Source organism: Ostrea edulis, chromosome 6 (assembly GCF_947568905.1).
Source record: "Ostrea edulis chromosome 6, xbOstEdul1.1, whole genome shotgun sequence".
NCBI lineage: Eukaryota > Metazoa > Mollusca > Bivalvia > Ostreida > Ostreidae > Ostrea > Ostrea edulis.
In genome coordinates this window covers 72,791,470-72,816,511 of record NC_079169.1, presented here as the reverse complement: position 1 = coordinate 72,816,511, position 25,042 = coordinate 72,791,470, and the positions used below count along the sequence as shown (strand labels likewise).

At 34.3% G+C, this 25,042-nt stretch overlaps 1 protein-coding gene across 5 annotated transcripts in view; it reads left to right on the top strand.

Annotated features, from left to right (window-relative positions):
- The window catches only part of LOC125646110 (protein Mpv17-like), a 30,055-nt gene extending 7,521 nt beyond the window's left edge, over positions 1 to 22,534 (top strand). For 2 of the 5 annotated variants that reach the window (XM_048872258.2, XM_048872262.2), the window contains exons 3-8: positions 1,120 to 1,209; positions 3,613 to 3,708; positions 5,858 to 5,890; positions 8,250 to 8,302; positions 19,077 to 19,262; positions 19,689 to 22,534. In XM_048872258.2, coding sequence (XP_048728215.1) covers positions 1,120 to 1,209; positions 3,613 to 3,708; positions 5,858 to 5,890; positions 8,250 to 8,302; positions 19,077 to 19,262; position 19,689 — 459 coding nt within the window. In that variant the 3' untranslated portion in view covers positions 19,690 to 22,534. Of the gene's footprint in view, positions 1 to 1,119; positions 1,210 to 3,612; positions 3,709 to 5,857; positions 5,891 to 8,249; positions 8,303 to 12,894; positions 13,961 to 17,640; positions 17,682 to 19,076; positions 19,263 to 19,688 lie in introns of those variants that run through there. The other 3 variants (XM_048872260.2, XM_048872261.2, XM_048872259.2) reach the window with 3 other exon arrangements.
- The last annotated feature ends 2,508 nt before the right edge of the window (positions 22,535 to 25,042 follow it).

The window sequence follows — 25,042 nt, the reverse complement described above, 5'->3', positions numbered from 1 at the left end:
AATTGGTGATACTACTATCAATTAACATTTCATTAAAAGGAATACCAGACCATCTTACAGTTTCTATTGGCAAGTGATGATTTGTCATATGATACGGAATTTTACTATATGAAGTGTTTTTTCTAATTTTCAAAGGCAGAATCAAATATTTTTCATAACAAAAGTTGCTTTTAAAAATTCTATATATTTTGCCTTTTAACGAATTAAACATTTCACTGAACCACTTTTGTACAAATAGGTTCTTCAATCTTTTTTTAACGACATCTGTGACATATTTTACATTACTTTACAACTACTGAAGATGTAAAAACTTTTTTATTTCTGAACTGTGATTAATATGCTGGAATGTGTTCAAAAGCAAATTAAAAATATATCTGAGAGTGAGAAAAGTTACCTCAAATTGAACTTTATAAAAATTATGTAAATTTCTCCACAATTATTCACTTCCATAAAATAAGGTTTTGGTCATTGTTTCCATATTTAAACAAAAGAAATTTCAATGGCAAAATTACAACAAATGATTGCAAGATATATATGTATATTGATATGTCAGTGTTGATTTTTATATTCCCATCAGAGATGGGATGTATTATAGTATAGCAATGTCTGCACGTATGTCTGTCTGTTAGAGATTTTCTGTTTCTAGATCATGTTGCAATGTTGATCCATTTTGACCTCGCTTGCAGAAGTTTTGCCCGTTTATTTGAAAATTAATGTTATATGGAGGGTACATAATTTGTCCTGCTAACTCTTTCCATAATTTTCAAGTGAGGACCATCTTATTTTACAGTGTTTGTATGGGTATTGAAGATGTGCATATGGCAAGGATTTTGATTTTCTTCAATTTTTGAAAAAATTACAGGTTTTTGAACTTACTTTAAATATTGTTTTGAGGAAATACATGTATATGCACTATATATAGAGTGTACTTGATTTGTCTGTCTGTCTCTCCATAGATTACAGATATTTTCATGAAAACATTGTTTACATGTGTATTTATACAAGGTGTTTACTATTCCACAGCAGATATTCACACAAATTCCACTTATGTAGTAAATTTGACAAATATGTACCAGAAGCTATCACGCTAATGTAGGAATTGTTTCGCATTACTTACAGGGCCCTATGTTTAGAGGCTGGTACGTTTCAATAGACAAGATATTCGGGAAAACCAAGTATGCACCAATGAAGATGATGTTAGCAGATCAGGTATTTCTTGTAACATACTATTGATAGGAGGAGGACATCCACCACCTCCTCCAGTCTCTCAGCAACTATACACATGTTGATATTGGGTACTGTATACAGCCTTATTTTCGATATGATTTAATTTTGAATATTCAACTTAATTAACTGTAAGCCAAAACCATCAAATTTTAACTGCAGTGAATATGAACTAGCCATAATGCTTATATAGAATGGGCAGAAAATTGTGAATTTGAAACAAAATAAAAATGGACTTTGACAATAGAAAGTAAAATTAATCAGAAGCCATAGATTTGCTATATACAATATCAAGTATTACATGTACTGTATACCAATGAACTATTTACTGTTGCCTAGACAACCTCATGTCTGCATTATGTATTATGCATATGCGGATACAGTGTTTATTCCTCAGCATGCAACTACCTGTTCATGTATATATACATACATATATATACATATTAGTATTAATCACAGTAATGTGATATCTAAGGTTTCTATTTGTATGTTATACGTTTTTAAATACTTCACAAACAAAACAATTTTTTTTTTTTTGTAATTCATTTATTTTTTTGCTTTCACAATAAATAAACATTTACATATTAACAATACATGATAATATAGTATATACATATTTCAAGCAAGTACAAACATATATGTGTATATTTAGGAGTGCATATGTTTTTAAATACTTCACAGACAAAACAAATTGATTTACAAAAAAAGAGAATTCTTCAACCATGAAATTAAGTCGCCTCAAACATGCATATTTTTTTTTTTTTCCCCCTCGATGAATAAAGTTTGACTCCATAAAAATTAGGGATTTTCCAAACAGACTGGTTCAGTACATGGTTGTTACACTTCATATTAGGTATATGTACCGAGCTCATTAATAATTGACATCCAATAGATTTTTTTTCCATATCATTTCAGTGGTAGAGTTTCAAGTTCATATGTCATTGATGCATAAATTAATTGGCATTACTTGGCACCCTGCCCAATCACAGTCCAGGTGGGGAATGTGTTGATTGCAGAAACATTGAAAATTTTCCAGAAATCATGTGACCACTTGTATTTGTTGCTCCACTTTATAAATAATCTCACTTTAGGTATCATGGTTGTAAATGCATGCATATATTGATTACAGACCAAAAGACTTTCACTGTCAATTAAGTTAGTATTGATGTAAATTTAAACAACAAAGTTTCGTAAAAAGAATTATATTTCATTTTTGAAAATACATGAGGGGAAAGAATTTAAATGCTTCACGCCAGCATACTTCATAAAGCATGTTAGTTCTTCATGAAAAGTATGCCAATGTGAAACATTGCAATTCATACCCTCATGTATTTTCAAAAATGAAAATTAGTTTTTATAGATACCTACTTTCATTTTTGATGGAATTCCCAGTCATTAAAATAGCCATGTATTTATTAAGATTCATTTGTACATTGCCGTTGTTCACAACTGTAGCACATTCATGAAGAAATGACTATCATTACAATTTGTAAAGATATCAAAGGCAAAAACAATGGAAATGTAAATACAGTAAAACATGGTTACAACGAACATGCTTACAAAGAATTCATGCTTACAATGAAATAATTTTTATTCTCTGTAATTTTAAAACATTATAAACTTTTGGATATACTGGTAAATTGTATTTATAATGAATCAAAACTGTGTGTCTACCACTTCACTATAACTGTCTTAATTTGCTCCATATCGTATAAATGAGTGGAAATTACTTTCAGTCCTTATAATTCAATTCAATAGAATGTATTTTATACAATTTGATGGATAAATTAAATTCTAAAGAAAATGTGAATTTTATATGATACAGAGCAATATTACCTTAGCAACAAGTTGGAAACAGATGAGCCAAACAAATTGTGATGTCATTCTTAGAACATCATAAGCAACTTAGTTTATACAATGTTAAGAATGTTGATGATGTCAAATTGCATTTGACAAGTGAAATAAAATTATTTACCTATAAAATGCAAGTTTTTTGGACTTTATAATTTTTTTTTCTAATTCTCTAAGGGTTTTATCTTTAAGATATTCCAAAAGTTTTCAGTTGAACACCCTAACTTTAAGAATGGTTCAAATTTAAGTACATGTACTGGTTAATTTAAAGTCTTCTGGTAGTAAGATCATCAAAAGCAAATTTTAATTTACCATTGTGTTGAATATATAGCTACATGTATCTACAATATCTAAAGCTGTGTTATGGTAATTGAATTCATAAAATATATCTTATTACAATTTTTTTTTAACAACACTCCTTAATTTCATAAATAACACAAAATGATAATTACATTGTGCATTAAAATATGCAGTCCAACAGTTGTATGGTCTTTTCAGACTATCAGCAACTGAAGCAAATCTCTTGTATATTTCCAGGGACTATTTGCACCAACCTTTTTGCCATTTTTCCTGTTTACTCTGGGAATTATGAGACAAGATCCTGTCCATGAAATTTCAGAAAAAATCAGAAAGGTAAACTATAAGACTTGATCATGATCTCTGTCAAATATGTACAGGGATTGTCAAATATGTACAGGGATTGTCAGTAACCATGTACAGGGATTGTCAGTAACCATGTACAGGGATTGTCAGTAACCATGTACAGGGATTGTCAGTAACCATGTACAGGGATTGTCAGTAACCATGTACAGGGATTGTCAGTAACCATGTACAGGGATTGACAGTAACCATGTACAGGGATTGACAGTAACCATGTACAGGGATTGACAGTAACCATGTACAGGGATTGTCAGTAACCATGTACAGGGATTGTCAGTAACCATGTACAGGGATTGACAGTAACCATGTACAGGGATTGACAGTAACCATGTACAGGGATTGACAGTAACCATGTACAGGGATTGTCAAATATGTACAGGGATTGTCAAATATGTACAGGGATTGACAGTAACCATGTACAGGGATTGACAGTAACCATGTACAGGGATTGTCAGTAACCATGTACAGGGATTGACAGTAACCATGTACAGGGATTGACAGTAACCATGTACAGGGATTGTCAGTAACCATGTACAGGCATTGACAGTAACCATGTACAGGGATTGACAGTAACCATGTACAGGGATTGTCAGTAACCATGTACAGGGATTGTCAAATATGTACAGGGATTGTCAGTAACCATGTACAGGGATTGTCAAATATGTACAGGGATTGTCAGTAACCATGTACAGGGATTGTCAGTAACCATGTACAGGGATTGTCAGTAACCATGTACAGGGATTGACAGTAACCATGTACAGGGATTGACAGTAACCATAGACAGGGATTGACAGTAACCATGTACAGGGATTGATAGTAACCATGTACAGGGATTGACAGTAACCATGTACAGGGATTGACAGTAACCATGTACAGGGATTGATAATAACAATGTACAGGGATTGACAGTAACCATGTACAGGGATTGACAGTAACCATGTACATGGATTGACAGTAACATGTACAGGGATTGACAGTAACCATGTACAGGAATTGACAGTAACCATGTACAGGGATTGACAGTAACCATGTACAGGGATTGACAGTAACCATGTACAGGGATTGACAGTAACCATGTACAGGGATTGACAGTAACCATGTACAGGGATTGACAGTAACCATGTACAGGGATTGATAGTAACCATGTACAGGGATTGACAGTAACCATGTACATGGATTGACAGTAACCATGTACAGGGATTGACAGTAACCATGTACAGGAATTGACAGTAACAATGTACAGGGATTGACAGTAACCATGTACATGGATTGACAGTAACCATGTACAGGGATTGACAGTAACCATGTACAGGAATTGACAGTAACCATGTACAGGGATTGACAGTAACAATATACAGGGATTGACAGTAACAATGTACAGGGATTGACAGTAACAATGTACAGGGATTGACAGTAACCATGGTTAGTTTGAATGTACTGTCAATTGTTATGAAACTGATGCTTTTTGTGATGGGAGTAATGTGGTGATATATATGGTATAATGATTTGATGATTAACTGAATTTTTATTTCTAATTCCATGCAAGGGGCCTCCGTGGCCGAGTGGTTAGAGCATCGCGCTCAAAATCACATGACCTCTCGCCCCTGGTTGGTGTGGGTTCCAATCCTGCTCACGCCAGTAAGTGAGAAAGTTTCCCAGTTTACTTGCGGAAGGTCGGTGGTCTCTTCCCAGGTACATTGTATCTGAGTTCTCTCTTCCTCTAATAAAAAAAACTGGGCGCCACCAGATAACTGAAAAACTGTTTAACCTTCCACCTGTGATCAAAGGTGCAAGAAATTAACTGACTCATTCACCTCATACTGATGTGCTAAATTGGATATTTGTTTTGGAAACAGGGAGGTAGATGGTGGTATGCAGATTTCATGTTAAAAAAAATATATAGTATGAAATATGTTCCTGTCAAAATATGGCATTATTGTGAGAATGGCAGTAAAATGGTATTGATTTGAGTTGACTATGAATGCATTCATTTGGTTATGCTCTTTGATGTGTTCAATGTTAAGTCATAGTAGGAGGGGCTGTAAATTTTGAAATAAAATAACAAATTATACTGTATCATGTAAATCTGCAGCTGATAAGATAATATTTTTCTTTTTTTTAGGATTATTATGATGTCATGACAACGAACTGGAAGGTAACATATTTTAGAAAATTTAATACGCAATTTCTGAGTTGTGAAATAGCTGTTTACGGTTGTTGAACTCAAACAGTGAGGTTCAAACTATATCTGTGCAAATGCTTATCTCTGTGTTCATATATTGCCTAAACAATGATAACCAGATGCTAGGCAATCACCAAAAACTGCAGAGAAACACAAAGTTAATGAGTATTTGAGATTAAAATTACTGGATTTACCTACATCACAGAAAAGCTGACATCTCAGAAATTACATGATATTTTGATGGTGCTACTGTTCGGGTAAGTGCAGCTACATAATGCATAGATCCAGGGTTCCTTTGGATACTCCTTTTACTAGTACAACATGGAATATTATGGGGAATGTGAAGCATGATGATATATTTCAGAAGTTTTTGCAGATGAATCAATAACTAAATGATATTCTGTATAAATTCTCAAAATGTAGTAAGAGCACTTGAGACCAGACAAAAAAATGTTATTTATGGATTGATATCTTCATTTGGATGGGTATTTAAATTGTGAAAGTGTTCTTATTCCAGTTTGCCATATATATGGTAGTAAATATGTAGTTTTTGCCCGTGATAATGGCAGAATCACAGGATCCATCTCAGACTGCCATGCAGAGGTGCATATCTCATATCAACTCCTTGATTGTTATACCTGTGATGTGAAACATCATCTGTACTCTCATTCAATAAAGAATCATTGATCTGCTTTGTATTCACGTTATGGACAGATTCAAACTGATATCCTTGTAAAATGAACCTTGGATTTTTTATCGATTTGCCAACAAAAAAACTATGTTGTGAATCACAACATGGGGTACTCTGTTGTGATTATATATACATTAAAACTCTGATATAGCGAATTTCTGCGGACACTCTAATTTCGCTATATCCGTATTCGCTATACAGTAAATCTCGAATATAGTGAACACGGATATAGTGAAATTACGGCTATAGCGAAGTGAAAACGATTTCCCCAGCAAATTCTTTATATATTCTATATAAAAGTATGCGTCTATAACGAACACAGATATAGCGAAGTTATGGATATAACGAAGTAAATTCCTATTCCCCTTGAATTAAAAATGAACGTATAAATCACGTTTTATAACGAATTTGTTTTTTTATTTGGTTTTTTTTTTTTCATTTTAAACTCCTTGTGATTTTTAACAATCGCTTTCCATTGCCATAAAGGATCCACACTTATTACGAAATTTCTGTTTGTATTTTTTTCGAAAGAGGTTGTTAACGCAAAACAATACCTACACATGAGTGTCGATATTGTTTACTATTCTCGTTAATTAAATTTGAAGTTTAATTGCATTTATTTTATCATACACTCCTTTATTTGTGTAAAGCAACAAGTAAATGACAACTGCGATAGACTGTTTGCATGTACTGTACATGTATCACACATAATTTTGTTGAAGTTCTTCTTTCGACATGTTCTTGCGTGACTTAATAATCCATCAAGATAAATTATCATATATAAATCAGTGTGTAAATTTCTTGTATAAAATATTTCTTCTCAAAAATATACAGGCTTAATTTTTCTTAGAGACTATACAAACGCAAGTATATCGATTGCTGCTTTCTTATACAACTGATATACATATAGAACAAATCAGTTTTATAACAAATTCATTATATTTGAATTATGCATTTGCTATAAACATATAGCGAATTATGCTTATAGCGAATTTATATAGAGCTTCCGCAGAAATTCGCTATATCAGAGTTTAACTGTATTTGAGTTTTACTGTACTCTTTATTTTATTTTTACAACATGAAACATGTGAAAGTGGGAAATCAACATCACCATGGAGAGATTATCTCAAGCTTGTAACCAAACTTTGTGCTTCAGTTTCTTACAGTTAAAATGAGTAATAGTTTGGTTTGATATATTGTTAAGGAAGAATCTGTTACAAAGTTGATATTCACAGTGGACAAACTACTACTACAATCTGTCTCCTGATACCCATACTGTGTATCTGTGATATAATGTTACTGTATGTCAAGTACTATCATCAGCAGGGTTCAACATCCAATAAATTGCTTTACAGTTGGTATATACGTTATGATAATTGCTTCTTTTGATATATTAATCCTATCTGGTAACAAAATTAGATGTACAATATTAATTCTTTCTCAGGATTTCATTATGCCCTAAGCTCCTGTCTGACTTTTGCACCATATAACCATAGATACACATTTAATTTGACCCATTTTCAACCACCAGCATTAATCTAGTCAGAATTTCACATTTGCATTTCAAATTGTAACATTTGTTTATGGTTCATGTACTGAAACCTTCTTTGAACACGTTAGATTTTGTTTTTGTTTTTTAAGGTCTGGCCGGCTGTTCAGATAATCAACTTCACGTTTGTACCTTTACAACACCGGTAAGTTTTGTCGTGGATATCGTTGTTTTGTTGTAATACTTCCTTTGTGCTATGTATTATAATGTCATCAAACCTCTAATTCAAACATGCTTTAGATGTTAGATTTCAGAAATGACTGCAATAAATATTGAACACATGTATTTCCTTTACCTTGGTAATTGGATAAAACTCAAAAGGACTATGAATGGTAAGGGCTATGTTTGCCCACCAAATCAACATTAATGCTTTTCATTCAAAATTAAGTTTATTTTGTGCACGATACTAGTGCAACTCAGTTTTTATTCTCAGTTTGATCAGCTGGAATTTCAACATCATAAATGTGACACTTTGCCACCATTTTTGGTATTTTGCCATGATTTTTTTATTTAGGCAGTTTTCCTTTTAGAAAACATGAAGCACAGGAGTGGACAAACTTTGTACCAGATTTATTTTTGCAGTGCACATACGATAGTAAAATTTTGTTTATCCAAATCTGTGCTCTAAGTTTTCTAACAGAAAAATGTTTACAAAAAATAGCTTTTGAACTGAATTTGAGTAAAACTGAGAAATTGTGTCACTTTTGAGGCTGTTTACTCCAACTGATTGTAAATATCAGAGACAAGTTATGTTAAACTGTGTTAGACATTATCTGTTTGAAATGAAATAAGACTTGGTCTTTCTTTAAATCTTCAGAATTTTGAGTATAGAGATCCCAGAAAGGCAGTTATCGTTCATAGTCCTTTAAGACTTTTTATTATATACCCATCAATGATTCGTGTTTTGATGCTGTTAAATTCACAGAATATGATCCGGCTTTCTGGATTACCGCACTGTGGTGATCTGAATCCAGAGCATGTCTCTCTGAAACTGATGATGTCACAATGCATCAACACACATTTTTGTGGAAAGCGGTCATTCATGTCACAGGCAAAAACTACATACACCAGAAATAATTTCATTGTATGTTTGTCTCTTTGATAATTAGGAATACACTCATTATCTTATAAACAAATATTTAAAGGTACATAAAGGGGGTATATAATAAATTTATCATTACTATAGTAACTTGATCCAAAGGGTTGGATCATGTCGAGTTGACAAATGCAGATCATCAGATTGAATGAGACGTGAAGTGTTTAATCTAATGATCTGCACCCAACAACTTGATATGATCCGACTCTTTGGATGAAGCTACCGTAGTAATGATATAACTTATTTATTCTGTGAATAATGTTGCATTAGTAGTATTTACACTTGAGATCCTTGATTAGTGAAAATATGATTAACAACAAAATATACCACTCCTAAATACATTTATTGCATTATTAACATTATTGTGTCAAGTTGCTCAATACCTACAACTGAGCTAGTTTTAATTACTTAAAATAAGCACAATATACAGTATAAAAATAAATGCTTGTTCTAGTTCTTTTCTCATCTTTTTATGCACCCATAGGACATATTATGGTACAGCAATACCTGTCTGTCTGTCCATCTGTTTGGGGGTTTCTGTTTTCATTTCTCTGCTACATATCAAGCTGAAACTTGCTATGTAGCTTCTTTGTGGGTCACTCTACATCATGTTGCAATTTTGATCCATTCTGACCTCTCTAGCAGGAGTTTTACCCCTTTATTTGAAAATAAACGTTATTTAGATTGTACGTAATTTGTTTGGCTATCTCCTCCCACAATTTTCAAGTGAGGACCTTATTTTACAGAGTGTATGGGTATTGATGTGCAAGTAGCAAGGATTCTGATTTTTTTCAATATTTGAAAAAATTACATGTTGTTAAACGTAGTCAGTTTTGAGGAAATATTATAAAGTGAGTGCATGTGTGTCCTTTGAACCCCTCTCTCAGTTTTAAAACTAAGGCCTTTCTTAACAAATTGAAGATGTGCATACTGCAAGGTATGAGAACCCTAGAAATTCATAATGAAAAGTATTATATTCATATAATGTTGAAATTTGAGCTGATGGAATAGATTTTGCATAAACTCTTGCAAGAGTGCATTTTATTCTTACATTAAAATTTTCAAATTCTGTCATATTCACACCAATTTATAGGTTAACCCACAGCATGCATATTTTGAATAAGCTTACCCTGAATAGATATGAAAATTTTAAAGACTGGGAAATATATTGTTGACCTTCTTTTATTCATAAATTACAAAACAAAGTATGTCACAGCTTGATGATGCCTGATACTACCGTTCTACAACTCCTGACATTTTTGCCATGTTTGCTAATCAAAGTCACAAAACAAACACCTTATAATGAAAACACCCTATATAACCTTCTAATGGGCGTATCATGTACCGGTTACCCATACTCTTGTTAGAATTTGTAGTTTCAAAATGTGAGAAAAGTTTATTACTGTATGTTATCCCATGGTCCACTGGTGTTAAATTTAAAAAAAAAAACAACCAACTTTACAACATGAGGAGTCCAGAAGGTTGCTGGAATATGATGACTTTCATCTGTAATGGCTTTACATCATGTACTTTATACATGTTACAAACATCACCATAGCAGTGTGCGAAACTAACTTTGAAGTCCTATAGAGTTTCGGTCCATAGTCATTTCATTTCCTATAGACCACAACAAATTCTTATAGACCAAAATTTAACATGCAATATTCAATGTTATTAAAAAATAAATAATAGACACAAATTTGATTTGGTAATTCATTCATAGTTTAATTATATTCTTTTTCAATTTCATGCACAAGCTTTTCAATTAGAATTCCGTTATCTGTTTCACTGTCTGATTCTTCATCTAAGTCACTTCTACGTTTCGTTTTCTCATGATTTTCTGCGACTTTAGCCTTGCTGGAACTTGTACTGACTGCTTTCCGTTTGATTCCAGGGCGTGTACCTTCCACATTTTAACCGTTCAAAAAAGGACATTCCAAATTTGTACGAAAATGGTGACCATTGAAGTAAATATCAAATTGATCCCCACCCCCCCTGTTGAAAATGGAATAACCTGATTCGAATGATATGTAATTACATTGTGGAACATTTTATTGCAGTTAAGGGGTGAACAGAAACATCAGCGTAATACATATAAACTGGTATATGTTTAATAAGTTATTCACTCAGAATTCCTATAGACAAGTCGGTCTATAGCTATTACGATCGTTATAGACGGACTCGATTTTCTGTAGACATTGTCTATCGGTCCATGGTTAATTTCGCACACTGCCATAGCAGAATAGAAAGACTTACCTATTTGTCCTAACTGTTGAAGAATAACCCCCTCAGTCTAAAGATATTGTTGGATAATGATAACTCTGCCCTTTGGGATAGGTTATTTTGCAAGAAAATCTATTTTTCTCATCAAAGGGGTTTAATGTGTTCTATTTTTTCTAGTTTGAATGAAAAAAAGCCTATACTGATAAGACATCTACTGTGACATCTCTTACCATCTTATCCTGGTTACAAATTTCTTTATATATGCAAAAAACAATACCAACAATTTTGAGAACTGTAGCTGGTATTACATTTTTGAGCATTGCACTCTTGAACACTGTGATCACTATCCCCTATGAACAGAACACTGTTATAATCACTATCCCCTATGAACAGAATGCTGTACTCACTATCCCCTATGAACAGAACGCTGTTATAATTACTATCCCCTATGAACAAAACACTGTATTCACTATCCCCTATGAACAGATCGATCACTTATAATCACTATCCTCTATGAACAGAACACTGTTATAATCACTATCCCCTATGAACAGAACACTGTGACCATTATCCCGTATGAACAGAACACTATGATCACTATCCCCTATGAACAGAACACTGTGATTACTATCCTCAATGAACAGAACACTGTGATCTCTATCCCCTATGAACAGAACACTGTATTCACTATCCCCTATGAACAGAACACTACTCGCTATCTCCTATGAACAAAACACTGTGACCACTATTCCCTATGAATAGAACACTGTACTCACTATCCCCTATGAACAGAACACTGTGATCACTATCCTCTATAAACAAAACATTGTGATCACTATCTCCTATGAACAAAACACTGACCACCATCCCCTATGAACAGAACACTGATCACTATCCCTATGAACAGAACACTGATCACTATCCCTTAAGAAGAAAACTGTTATAATTATAATCGCTATCTCCTATGAACAGAACACTGTGATCACTATCCCCTATGAACAGAACACTGTAATCACTATCCCCTAAGAAGAAAACTGTTATAATCGCTATCCTCTATGAACAGAACACTAATCACTATTTCTTATGAACAGAGCACTGTCATCACTATCCTTTATGAACAGAACACTGTCATCACTATCCCCTAAGAAGAGAACACTGTTATAATCACTATCCTCTATGAACAGAACACTGTAATCACTATCCCTTATGAACAGAGCACTATCATCACTATCTCCTATGAACAGAACACTGTGGCCACTATCTCCTATGAACAACTTCAGCAAATCATTTACTGATTGATCAGCTATAAATGATTTCTGGCACAGAGTTTTGAGTTGCAGTTGTTCATGTTTTGAACATGATAACTCTAGGAATGTCATTGATTTATACTACTGATAAGTTTGCTCCTCTTTTTACAGGGTGCTATTTGTAAATTTTGTGGCTCTATTCTGGAACACTTATCTAGCCTGGAAATCCGAGGCATCACATCGTAAATATCAAGAGGATGTACAATTGCTAAAACAAGATCTTTGATGTATATATCAGCTGCATTTGTTTATGCACAGTATGCTTGAAAAGACTTAGATATTCAGAAATTGGTTAAAATTTCAACTGCCTGTTACAATATCAAAAAGAATTAGTAATACTTTTCACAAACTAGTTACTCTCTCTCTCTGTTAGGGGAGTACCCTTTTCTATTATACAATGGTTTGATAGTACTGAACCTATGCTGTTTTGACGTCTTTATCTCTTGATGAAAGCACTGACCTTTCAACTTAATATAAAAAACCATATTTTCATAAGAAACAAGTTCAGAATATAAATTGTAAGGATTGGGAATTATTACAAAATTTTAGTGCATCATGATTTATCATATTTAGTAAACAGAATTTGAAATACATACTGCCTACTGTTGTGGAGTATTTTATTTTAAGTTTTGATTTAACAACAGATGTTAGGTTTTTATTTTATGTTTCTTTAATGTTCATTTGGTTTATATGGGGGGGGGGGGGGGGGTGTGTTATAGTTGTTTGTATTATGGGGAATATAAACAATGAAAGCATGGGGTAAATCAACAAGGCCATGTTATCATTGTTTTCTATTCCGAGTAGTACAATCAACCATTATTTTTCATATTTTGGAATCTAGGTTAATATCAAGAAATAAAACTGATGTACATTGAAACTACTGGGTACAAACATATGTAATTGTTAAAGTGTTGTTGAATTCACACAAGTGAAATATGCTAAATCAATCACAGCATTGTTTATAAAAGTGAAAACAGCGTTTCAAGTTTTTCTTAAAATGAAAAATATGCAAATGTCTTTTCAAGCATGCTGTGTATTTTGTTATAGTTATTATTTTATAGTATTTTAGATGTTTCTAAGTGACCACCATGCTTCATCATTCTATTCATTTTGTACATCTGATTTGAATTCTCTTTAATAACTAAAATTTGCTATTATTAAACATTTCTCAAATCTATCATTGTTTGATTACATATAGAAGTTTTAACCAGGAATTTCTGTTTTTCTTGTATTGCCTTCATGAATTATTTCACATGGACCACCAGTCGGGTATTATTTACAAATGGAATTTCCTTGAAAGAATATGTAATATCTATTCTCTAAAAATTTATTGTATACACTTTTACAAAGTTCTTTTAACACTAGCTGGAGAAAGGGGTCCATTTTGAATTTGATTTATGATGTTTACAACAGCCACATTGGATTGACCAATGTCATATAGATAAATTTACTGTTCGCACTAAAAATGATATGCCTCAGGTTGGTTTCACTTTTACTTTATATAGCACTTTTATTCACTAATTAACACGACTAATGTGTGATAGCTATCATTAAACATTTACCCAAGGAGTTCAAGACCATAGAAACTGGTGGGGGTGAAATAAGAGTCTTTGGTTTTTGTGAAAGAATTGCATCGATAATGAAACTGCAGAACTGTCACAAATGGACCACAAAATGCATTCATTTTGATTTTCTGGTTTTTGTTTTCGAAACAACTGCATATAAAATACTTTTGATATATTATTTACCCCCCATCTTAGTCTTGTGTTCTTGCAATCTCAATGTTTCCTATGGGCCTGAACTCTGTATATCAATTTCATTGTTAAGAGCACAAATACAAATAAGGCGTTTATTTAACTTTTACTTAACTATAATACCACATGTGACAGTGAAAAATTATGTGTACCAAGCATTTGTGATTATTGTTCTTGGTATACATAGCTTGGCATAACTTGAAGAATTGTGCTGATTTAATTTGATAATTACACCTGACTAGATGAGATGAACAAAACACCGGTGTCCATTTCAAGATGAAAATACAAAATATTGAAAGGTGGACATGCAGTTCACAGGGAATTTTCTTTAGAGCTAGCTAGATTTAATGATTATACACTGTACAAACACTACATTATTGCCCGGTTACCACCACCCCCCCCCCCCACCCCACCCCCTATAGGTTTGCTCTAGCAGACTTGAGAAGACCACTCTGAAGTAAACACAGATATCTTGCTAAATTGACTGAACTTAGTAATATATGAACAAATGCAATGTCTTGAATGATGGGTATAATGTACTGCACTTGGATTCAGCCATTGGAGATGTTATGAGGAGAATCTTTCTGGTCATTTATACATACCTGCACAATTTATTATCAGGTTTCCTGACCTGATTAACTGTCTTGAAAGATAATGGTCAATTCACAATACGTTCTGTATAATCATATGAAGTTAAAATGGAGGTCGACACTTGCTACCCCATACTGCCTTTTTTTTTTACGTACAATATCACCGAAATTAGTGTGGATAAAGATTATCAGTCATACATGATGTTTCTCAATAGCATATAATTCTTTGTGACATTTCAGGCAAAATTACATCGCATCATATCAGGTTTCTACAAAAAACTTGGGGTAGTATATTAAGTCTGTTTTAAAGTTAGTTTACCTTGATAGTTCCTTGTTGTGCAATGTGAAAATGTAAAATCAACTCTTATAATTATATTACAGATAGTTTTATGTATGGACATTACTAAGTTATTGTAGTAAAGAAGGAGAGAAAACTCTTTGGATCAGTCGGAGATTGAACCCGGGATCCTTGCATTACTAAATAGGTGATCTAACCACTGAATTACCCAAGGCGATAACACTGAAGTATGGTAATATTACTACAGTATAAAAGTTCAATATACAAGAACCCCTCATACTGAGGAAATGAAAACATGATTTAAGAAAAAATTTCAGAAGCATCCTGCATTATACAATTGTCTGTGATACATGTATATGCAATATATCAAGGTACTCCTTTAGAGAATCCCAAACTTGCATGGATGATGCATTTATAAGACGCACACTACCACTGATAATTCAGATGCTGCATCTAACCTACATTTTCTGGATGAGTGATCAAATTTTTAAAATGTAGGACCATTACCTAGTAACCACATTTTCTTCTTGGATTGTGTGGTTTAATTGCAGGGTGATACATCATGGAATGCTCAATGCCGTCCATGATGCATAAGACATATATTTTCTGGATGATTAATCAGGCTAATTTTCAGTGGGCAGTAGGCCCATTCATTTGCATAACATGATATAATCTTAATTTCAAATTTACATAAACCCCATTGATAGTTATTATTTTTTTTAGGTCACCTAAGTCATGCAGGTGACCTATTGCTATTGGTCTGCATCCATCATGTGTTAACAATGAACATTGTGGAAACCATTTAAATAATATCTTCTTTCATACTATTGAAATTAAATTGATATTCAGAAGGTGCAAGGTAGTCTTTTACTTAAATTGTAAATTTTTTGATCCCAGGGGAAGGGGTTTTGGTACCAGGGTGGGGCCAAAATGATCATACTGATAAATGTGTGAGTTAGCAATTGAAATTTTTTAACTTCATTCTTTTTATCTACTCTTCCAATTCTTTTAAAATTTGGTATGAAGCATCTTTGGGACAGGGGGGGATATAAATCATAAATCTCAGGACTCCTACACCCCCAGGGCCTTTGGATGGGGCATAAAACTGCCGAAAATCAACCAATTTCCAAAATCTTCTCAACAACTGCACATCTATAAGTAAAATTAAATGCAGAGTCATGTAGAGCAGGAAGGCCTTAATAAAAATTGTAGCTTTCATGATTCCGGGGGTGATGGTTCTTATTCCAGGGCATTGCAAAACTTGGAATACAGTGTTTATGGGTAAAACGTTTATTAACATCTTCTTTATTTGCTATTGATACTAAAATTGTAGATTTCATGATCCCAGAGGTATGGGTTTTGGTTTAAGGTTTCCAGGGACTAATATTGCACCGCAGTAGTAGGGGTCATTGTCGTCTTTCTTTCACACAGGAATTTTGCTTCGTTTTATTTTAAAACAAACTTGCGTGTTCACATTTTATGATAGATTCAAGTTAAAAACCAAATAAATAAAATAAAAATATATATTTAAAAAAAAACACGAACACCAGGAAGAAGTAAGTAAAAATGTCGATATCTTTGGGAGGTAAAAAAGTAAAATAAAGGTCTACAGCAGCAAGTATGGGGCGCTGAAAGTGAGCGTTTTGACCCATGGACCTCTTATTTAGACCTCAGCCATTGTTTGTAGTATACATATGTAGGTGGCACATGTGTTCCTGAGGTTTTCTCGAATACTATGTTTTTTCCGTCGAAGTATTGATGGTAAGACGGAGCGGAATTTCCCTTATATACAATATACATGGAATTTTACAGTTTACTGAGGATATGTTTCAAGATTGATATAAAAAAAAAATTGATGATCCTAAAGATTCAACGTGTCATCCTTATCTGATTTTTCACGAATGTTACTAAACTCCTGTGGTGAAGGTTCGCTTGGAGTGGTTCATGTATTCAAATGATCAGCACTTTAGTTACAGGACTAATATAATACATTAATAGTAAGGCATAAATTAAAAGAAATGATCCCGGTCAAAAAGTGTTGTATTGGCAATTTTTTGTACATTTTTGGATTGTCCATCGTGATAACTTATGGGATAAGTCTTAAAAGATCGAAAAATAGCTGATCGAATGCACATTTTTTCCCACTTATCCTCGCATAGGTCAGAGAGAAAACAAACTATTTTAATTTAGACCTATGATTTATTGTTAATTGTAGTAAGCGTACAAAGAATGATAAAGAAAAGCCAGAAATTTTGGGTAAGACTAAAGCAATGATAGAACATCCTGGTTTCCATTAAGAAAAATATTTGTTTTACAGCATCAGATGTACAATGTCAAAGGGAAATTATGTAGGCAAAAAAATGTGTCGGTGTTGCATGGTTTGGTGAACGAAAAAGAAAACAATGCAATTTTCATCATGAAAACGTGTATATTATATCCTTAATTCCTCTTTATTGAAACGTGGCAACTTAGTCTACCAAAGTTACGACTGTTTTTATTTATTTAGGATTTCCACTCGCTATATACACGTACATAGTAAGACGTTACTTGCTTTGTTTCGGCCCCATAAGTAACAAGATAATGATAGAAATGATTTTTTAAAAAAAGGAAAATACAGTTCTGTGCAGTTTCCTGCAAAATACTCGATTACCATTAGACTACGAGGTCAGAAATCTGCCGTATGCATCATAATTTGATAAAAACGAAAGCCGAGTCTTGTCATCGTAGTTTTTTTTCCATTAGAAAATAGAGCTCGGGCGTCGAACAAAAAGGTTATTTACATAGCTGTTTAAAACATAAGATAACTTACAACATATATCATTGTGGGTTGCTCAATGCTTCCCTCCACCCTTCTCTAAAGGAATATGGGTGAGACTGCTCGTTTTCTTCCCGTTTTCCAAAAAAGTAAGTAACTGGTCGAAGTTTGACACACAGTACGGAACATTGATTGACTGCGCACTTTCAGTCCTTGTATTCATTTAATAGCAAAGTACTCTGAATTTTACTCTTGGCTATGGGTATAATAATACCTCATTCTTTCCTTGTTTTTTTGGTAATGCATCACACAACCAAACGTTTGAGCGTTCTTGTATTCAGAATTTCATTTTCCTTGAATTCAAAGTTTTAAACGAAAGGACACGTATTTGATGATATTACACTATTATTTGATAAAACACTTTACGTATTGAAAATAAGACCGCCCAATATAGAATACATTGAATAAATTTTCAGTAGTGATATATAATAATTTTATTTTTATTTTTACCTTTTAGTTGTCAATGCTGATATTTATCCAATACATGAAGTGATATTTACTCTGAAAATAACAATTGATAACTAATAAGTAGTATAGTTCAATGTCTTGTAGTTAAATATCGAGTGTATTTCAAGGTTGGGAAGGACTTTTTCTGTATTTTCATGAGTGCGAAGAGTGAAATCCATGCACTCCCAATCTTGAAGAATATTCCTTGTCCAATTGCAGATCTTTGAATGATATGCTCTGTTAACATGCGTACGTCGGCGCGGTACTAGTGTTAGTTGAAATGCTATTGCATATTCGTATGTGACATGCGCTTATAAACCATTTCGCCCGTATAGTATGTATACAGCAAGGCTCGTCGGAAATGACTGACATGTCCCGTTCTGTTGCAGAATCTTAGTGATCAACTTAGTGTCTGTATTCTGGAACTGCTATATGGCGTGGATCTCGGAGAGAGAACACGAGGACGTGGTCCTACACCACCACCCACAGACAGAGCAAAAGATCCGCCCCCAAACGTCGATACCCCAGCATGCATCGGCTAGCTGTTCAAATAAAGATCCCCGAAAAGCATCATAGTATGTATATAACAATATCTGTGAAACATTTGATCATCTTACATGATTTTGTCTTCTTTGTATTGTTTGCGTGAAACATTAAAAATTTATCGTTTTCTATAAATGGGTCCTTTACAGAAAACGAGCGATTTTAATGTATAGCACGAACTACATTCGCAAAAAATAAAACGACGCCAAAAATTCCAGTTTCACGTTGATACACACAACCGAAAATTATCTCTGATAGAGTGACTCTTAGTAAATAAAATTCTTTATATGTGTAATGGGAGAAATTACTCACTCCCATGCAACACATCATTTGTCATAGTATTGATACGTGTATACTTCATGCATATCCGTTGGGGGGTTGGAGCGGGTATTTGTTTGTTTTGGGTTTTCTTTTCTTTTTTGTTTGTTAATAATGAACATTTATTTTTTTAATTCCAGGTTTTTCTCGACAGACAGGCGTCCAGCACATCCCTGATAAAATTCTTTCTTAGATACCAACGTTTGGTGCACTAATGTAGTTCATGTTGTACTTGTCATACTGTCCACAGTCATTTGAAAATGTGTCATTTTTATTGGGAGGGGGGGGGGGGTGTTCTGGTAGATGGTCCCCACCCAACATTTTTAATTACATTGATTTTACCACCCCAAATGAAAATGACACCATTTCAAAATATAAACTATTTTGCGGGTAAGCATTCAGACAATTGTTTGCTAGTGGTTTTTTAACGTAAAATTCACCCTGACCAAGGAAAAATTATATAATGAAGGTACTTGTAGTTAATGAAATCATGAATCCGATTTGATTCCCTCGGTGTCATTCAGAATTATGATAACATTTATTGTGATGTTTCAGTTAGAATTGTTTTGATGACGTTTGTAATGTACTGGTTCCTGTGTTCTTTTTCTTTTTAAATATGGAAGGAAATTGAAATCTTAGTAGCTGTGCGTCTTGTTTAAGAATGGGATGTATTGGTTGTTGTGCCCCGTCATTTTTCAAAGGACCTTTATTTTATAAACCACACGAGAAAATCTTAATTTTTTTTTTATAAGAGAAGAAAATTAATCAAGTCTGTCTCTAAATTGATGGTATTTTAAGTACTCCTCTACTTTGAATTGATTGTTCTACTATCTGTAGAAAGCCGCAAATGAAGGAGTTTGATAGAGGAATGTTTACCGCAATTGACTATTACAGCAGCTCACATACCTGGTACTATTATATTGAATTCCTGTTTGATAAACCGGTTGGTTTTTTTTGTTTTTTTTTTTAATTTAGTTACTCGAATGTAAGCGTTGAAGTTTTAAATCTTATGTCAGATTTTTATTTTTATTTGCGGTTTTTTTTTTTTTTTTTTATTATTATTATTTAAAAGTGTTCATATATTTTTTTCTTGTTGTAATATAAAAGTAAATATATTTAGTTATTTACACGTGTAATATTCAGAGGTTCGTTTGTGACCTGCTATTTTGTGGCTCATGTTGAGCTAATTTAAGATGCAAACTTAAGATTTCTTGAGTTTATTAGAAATCATTCATAAAGAAAGATTGCTTGCTTTCATTGAACACGTATTGTAATTTATGTCAATTTGGTGCAAGATTGAAAAGTTTACTCAATTAATGATAATTAAACAAGGGGTGCGTTAGAGGGCTTCCCCTTCCATCGTAGATTTATACCTAGCTGTAGTAGCGTTGAACGCACACTAATTTTACATGCACCTCCACTCACAGTAGGTACACCTATTTCGCCGGGTCCGCGGCGAAGGGATAGCAAGTGCTTTATTACTAACAACAAGGGAGTTATGTCTCACAGTCCTTATAAACAAAAATCACACTACAGCTTGTTCATAGTTCACGTATGTCATACTGCAAAAACAAATTAGATGATGGGTTTTTCGTAGAAGCGAGAAGAAAAGAAAATGCATGTACTTTATATATTTTAATATCATTGAAGAGGGATTCTGTTTTGTTTTTTATGAAATTCGGGACCAGGATGGTGCCTTTTTGTACCGCAATGTGCATTTATAGATCTATATGATCTACAATTGTAATTTTAGCTCACTTGAGCTGAAAGTTCTGGTCACTTTTTTGGTGTCTGTCTGGCCGTCCGTCCGTAAACTTTAAACATTTTCGACTTCTCCAGAACCACTCGACCAATTTCAATTAAACTTGGCACAAATCATTCTTGTGTAATGGGTGTTCAAATCTAATCTGTTTTAAAGAAGGACCACGTCCCTTTCAAAGGGGGGAGATAATCCAGAAAAGGGAAAATAGGGTGGGGTCAATTAAAAATCTTCACGAGAGCCACTGTGCCAAAAAAGTTTAAACTTGCATTAAAGCTTCCTAAAATAATGTAGATTTAAGTTTGTTCAAATAATGGCCTCCCCGGGGTTAGGGTCGGGTCACAATAGGGGTTCAAAGTTTTACTTGTTAGTATATAGCAAAAGTATTTTTTTAAAAAATTCTTTTCAATAACAGGGCTATGATTAGTCTTGTTAATATGCAAGCATCTCCAGTTATTATAAATTAAAGTTTGTTCAAATCATAGCCCCAGGGATAGGGTGGGACACAATAGGGGATCAGTGTTTTACTTGGGAATATATAGGAAAAAATCGCAAGAACAGCAGGGTCATGATTGGTTATATTAATTTGCAATCTTCCCCAGGTGGTGCAGATTCCAATTTGTTCAAATTGTGATCCCCGAGGTTAGGATGTGGTTATAGTTTAATGTGGGAATATATCGGGGAAACATCCTTCAAATCTTCTTCTCAATAACAGTAGGGCCATGAAAAGTTATATTGATATCCAAGCATCTTTAGGTAGTACAAATTCAGGTTGTTCAATTCAGAGGCCCCGGGGGAAGAATGGGACCACAATAGACGATTAGGGTTTTCGTATTTTGCATATGGAGGTTCCTTATGGCAAGATCTTACATTTCGTATCATGATCGTTGACATTTTGATCTTGTATCACTATCACGGTTATGTCATGACGTTTGTAGGCTACATGTAGGTTTGGGCCGCGCTAAAAAAATTAATGGGAATAAAGATTTTTTGATTTTTTTTTTTAAATCTTCACAATACAACAGCATGGCTAAGGTGACTCGGTTGAGCGATGTGGCTCATGGGCCTCTTCTTCTATTCACGCAGACTCGATCTTTAAAGATTTCATTAATGTTTAGACAATTTTATTATGATATTACATTTATTGATTCTGTTCGTTACAATGCACTGTTGTTATAAACTGCCTTGCCTTGTGTTATTTTAAAATAAAGTTTTCTTTTCAACAGACCTTTGTTACCCTTGTCGTGTAAATAGAAACGTCTGTTTTGTAAACTTTAAGGAAATCTTGAAATATAGAAAAGGAAATGCACAGCTGAAAAATATATACATTGGTCTAGTCTATGAAACGCAATTTAATGTATACTTAAATGATATACGATTATTGACATTTTGGGGTTAATACGACGCTTAAATAGCTACTCTCGAAGTAGGGCGAGTTGCATATTGTCCTTCGATGGTTGTGCAAGCATAGTGATGGCCGTGAAAAAGTCAGTAATTGTGTTAGTATATGATTGAATGATTCAAAACATTGAAACTGGCCGACAGAACCTACGAAACGATACATTGTCGGACATCAATGTGTACTGCTGGTCTGCAACACGTAGTGGAAAATGATTAAAAACATTATTATGAAAGGCGAAGACAACGAACAGTGATCAATCTCGCAATTCCTTCACGAGAGGGACGTTAAACAATATACAATCAATCATTCGTAACTCCTTTAGGGAATACAAAATAGAGAATTGTGCTAACACGGACCCCTGGACAGACCAGAGGTGGGATTAGGTACCTAGGAGGAGTAAGCACTCCTATAAGTAATGGAGAAATGGCTTTCAGACAAAGCTAGGTAACTCTAAATCATTTTGTAAAGGTCAACGTCACTCAACAAACCTTGTATATGAAAAAGAAACCATAATTTTAACAATAGGTCAACAGTAATTGACCATTGGGCGAATCGTTCGTCATATGAAGTAGTTCAGTTTAAACAGAGAGCGACCGACCGTAGATCTCCGACAATGATTGGTTAGATGCATTTTGGGAAGCATCCATCAGTTTTACTGATATTCTTGTTTTCGTTACGGACACAGATATTGTCCAGAAATTTAGCCACAAGCTTCCTCTCGGAGGAATACAATTTCAGTTTGCATTTCAACAAGATTGGTCTGTCCGCCCGAGCTCATGTTTTCCGGACTTTTTTTCTGTAACAGATGCATGCACGGCGTTGAAATTTGTTCACAATTTCTCCTTCAAGAAGTGTTAAAGTGAGTTTGCATTTCAGCTGGATTGGTGCACCGTGAATAGATATGTTCACCAGTTGGAAACGACTACAAGTGACAATATTTCAACTGGTAAAGCAGGCCACACATCTGGGATTATGACGGTGAACAGCCCGATAGCAGATCTAACACCGAAATGTCACATCCGAGTTGGGTGCTGGAATGTCGGAAGACTAGCACAATCAGTAATTGAAATGAAACGATACAATTTATCCCTCCTGGCCATGAGTGAAGTCATGTAGAGATAAACAGGAAAACAGATACTATACTCAGCGGAAGACGAAGTGATCAAAACGAGGGAGTAGCTCTTCTCGTCAGCCAAAGGTTTACCGTCCTTCAGTGGAAGCCTATCAACAAACGTTTACTCCGTGTCCGACTCAATTCCAGATGCACGAAGGTCGCTATTGTGATTGCTTATGCACCAAATGAGAAGAAGCTGCAAAAGACAACTTCTATGGCTCTCTACAGGCAGTACTTGATGACATTCCAAGGCATGATGTCAAATTACTGATGGGCGATTCAGTGCTAGAGTTGGGCAGAGTAACCACAACAGGAGAAGAGTGATCGGCGACCCCAAAGATAATGGCGAAAGGCTCAACATGTGTGAGGAAAATGACTTTGTCATAGGTGAAACTCTTTGCTCCTACATCACCAGCCGCAAGAGCTTGTTCTGCGTATGGTCAGTTTTTAAATCGAGGCAACCTACTGACAAACAAGTTGGTGGTACAGGGGGTTCAACAGTCTCGTTTAAAGTCAACATTTCGCAAATTCTATGGTCGTTATAACGATCTAGCTTGCCAATACAACCTATCATTGGGTCAAATGCTGTCTGACGTGTTTCATACCGATTGTTAGACCGTTCGTGGCACACTGATTTTGACTACGGATAAGTCCGTTTACCTGATCAAGATATAGGGCTCACGGCGGGTGTCACCGGTCGACAGGGGATGCTTACTGTTCCTAGGCACCTGATCCCACCTCTGATGTTTGCCCAACTATATATTTTGTATTGCTTATGGGATTTATGAGATTGGTCACTGTTCGTTATCTTCACCTTTCATGGAAATACCAATAGCCTGATAGATCACATTATGATTAATAGTAAGTGGAGGCACTCTCTACAGGACGTGGAAGCAATAAGTCATGCCGATGTCAGTTGTGATCACAACCTATTAGTAAAGATTAGTCTTAAGCTGAGAAAGGCCAAGATCGGAACTAGTAAGACCAAGTTTAAGGACCCAAATTAATGTCGGAGAAGAATTCAAGATCACGCTGATAGGAACCGATACAGCACACAGGACAGGACAGTCATAACTATTGACCAATTCAAGCGGGCCATGAATGATGCTGTTGCAGAAACCCTAGTCTACAAGAGATGAGCCAGAATGGTTATCTAAAGACACCTGGTGCATCATAGAAGAGAGGAAACAACTAAAGCATAACCTATATGTCAAGTTAC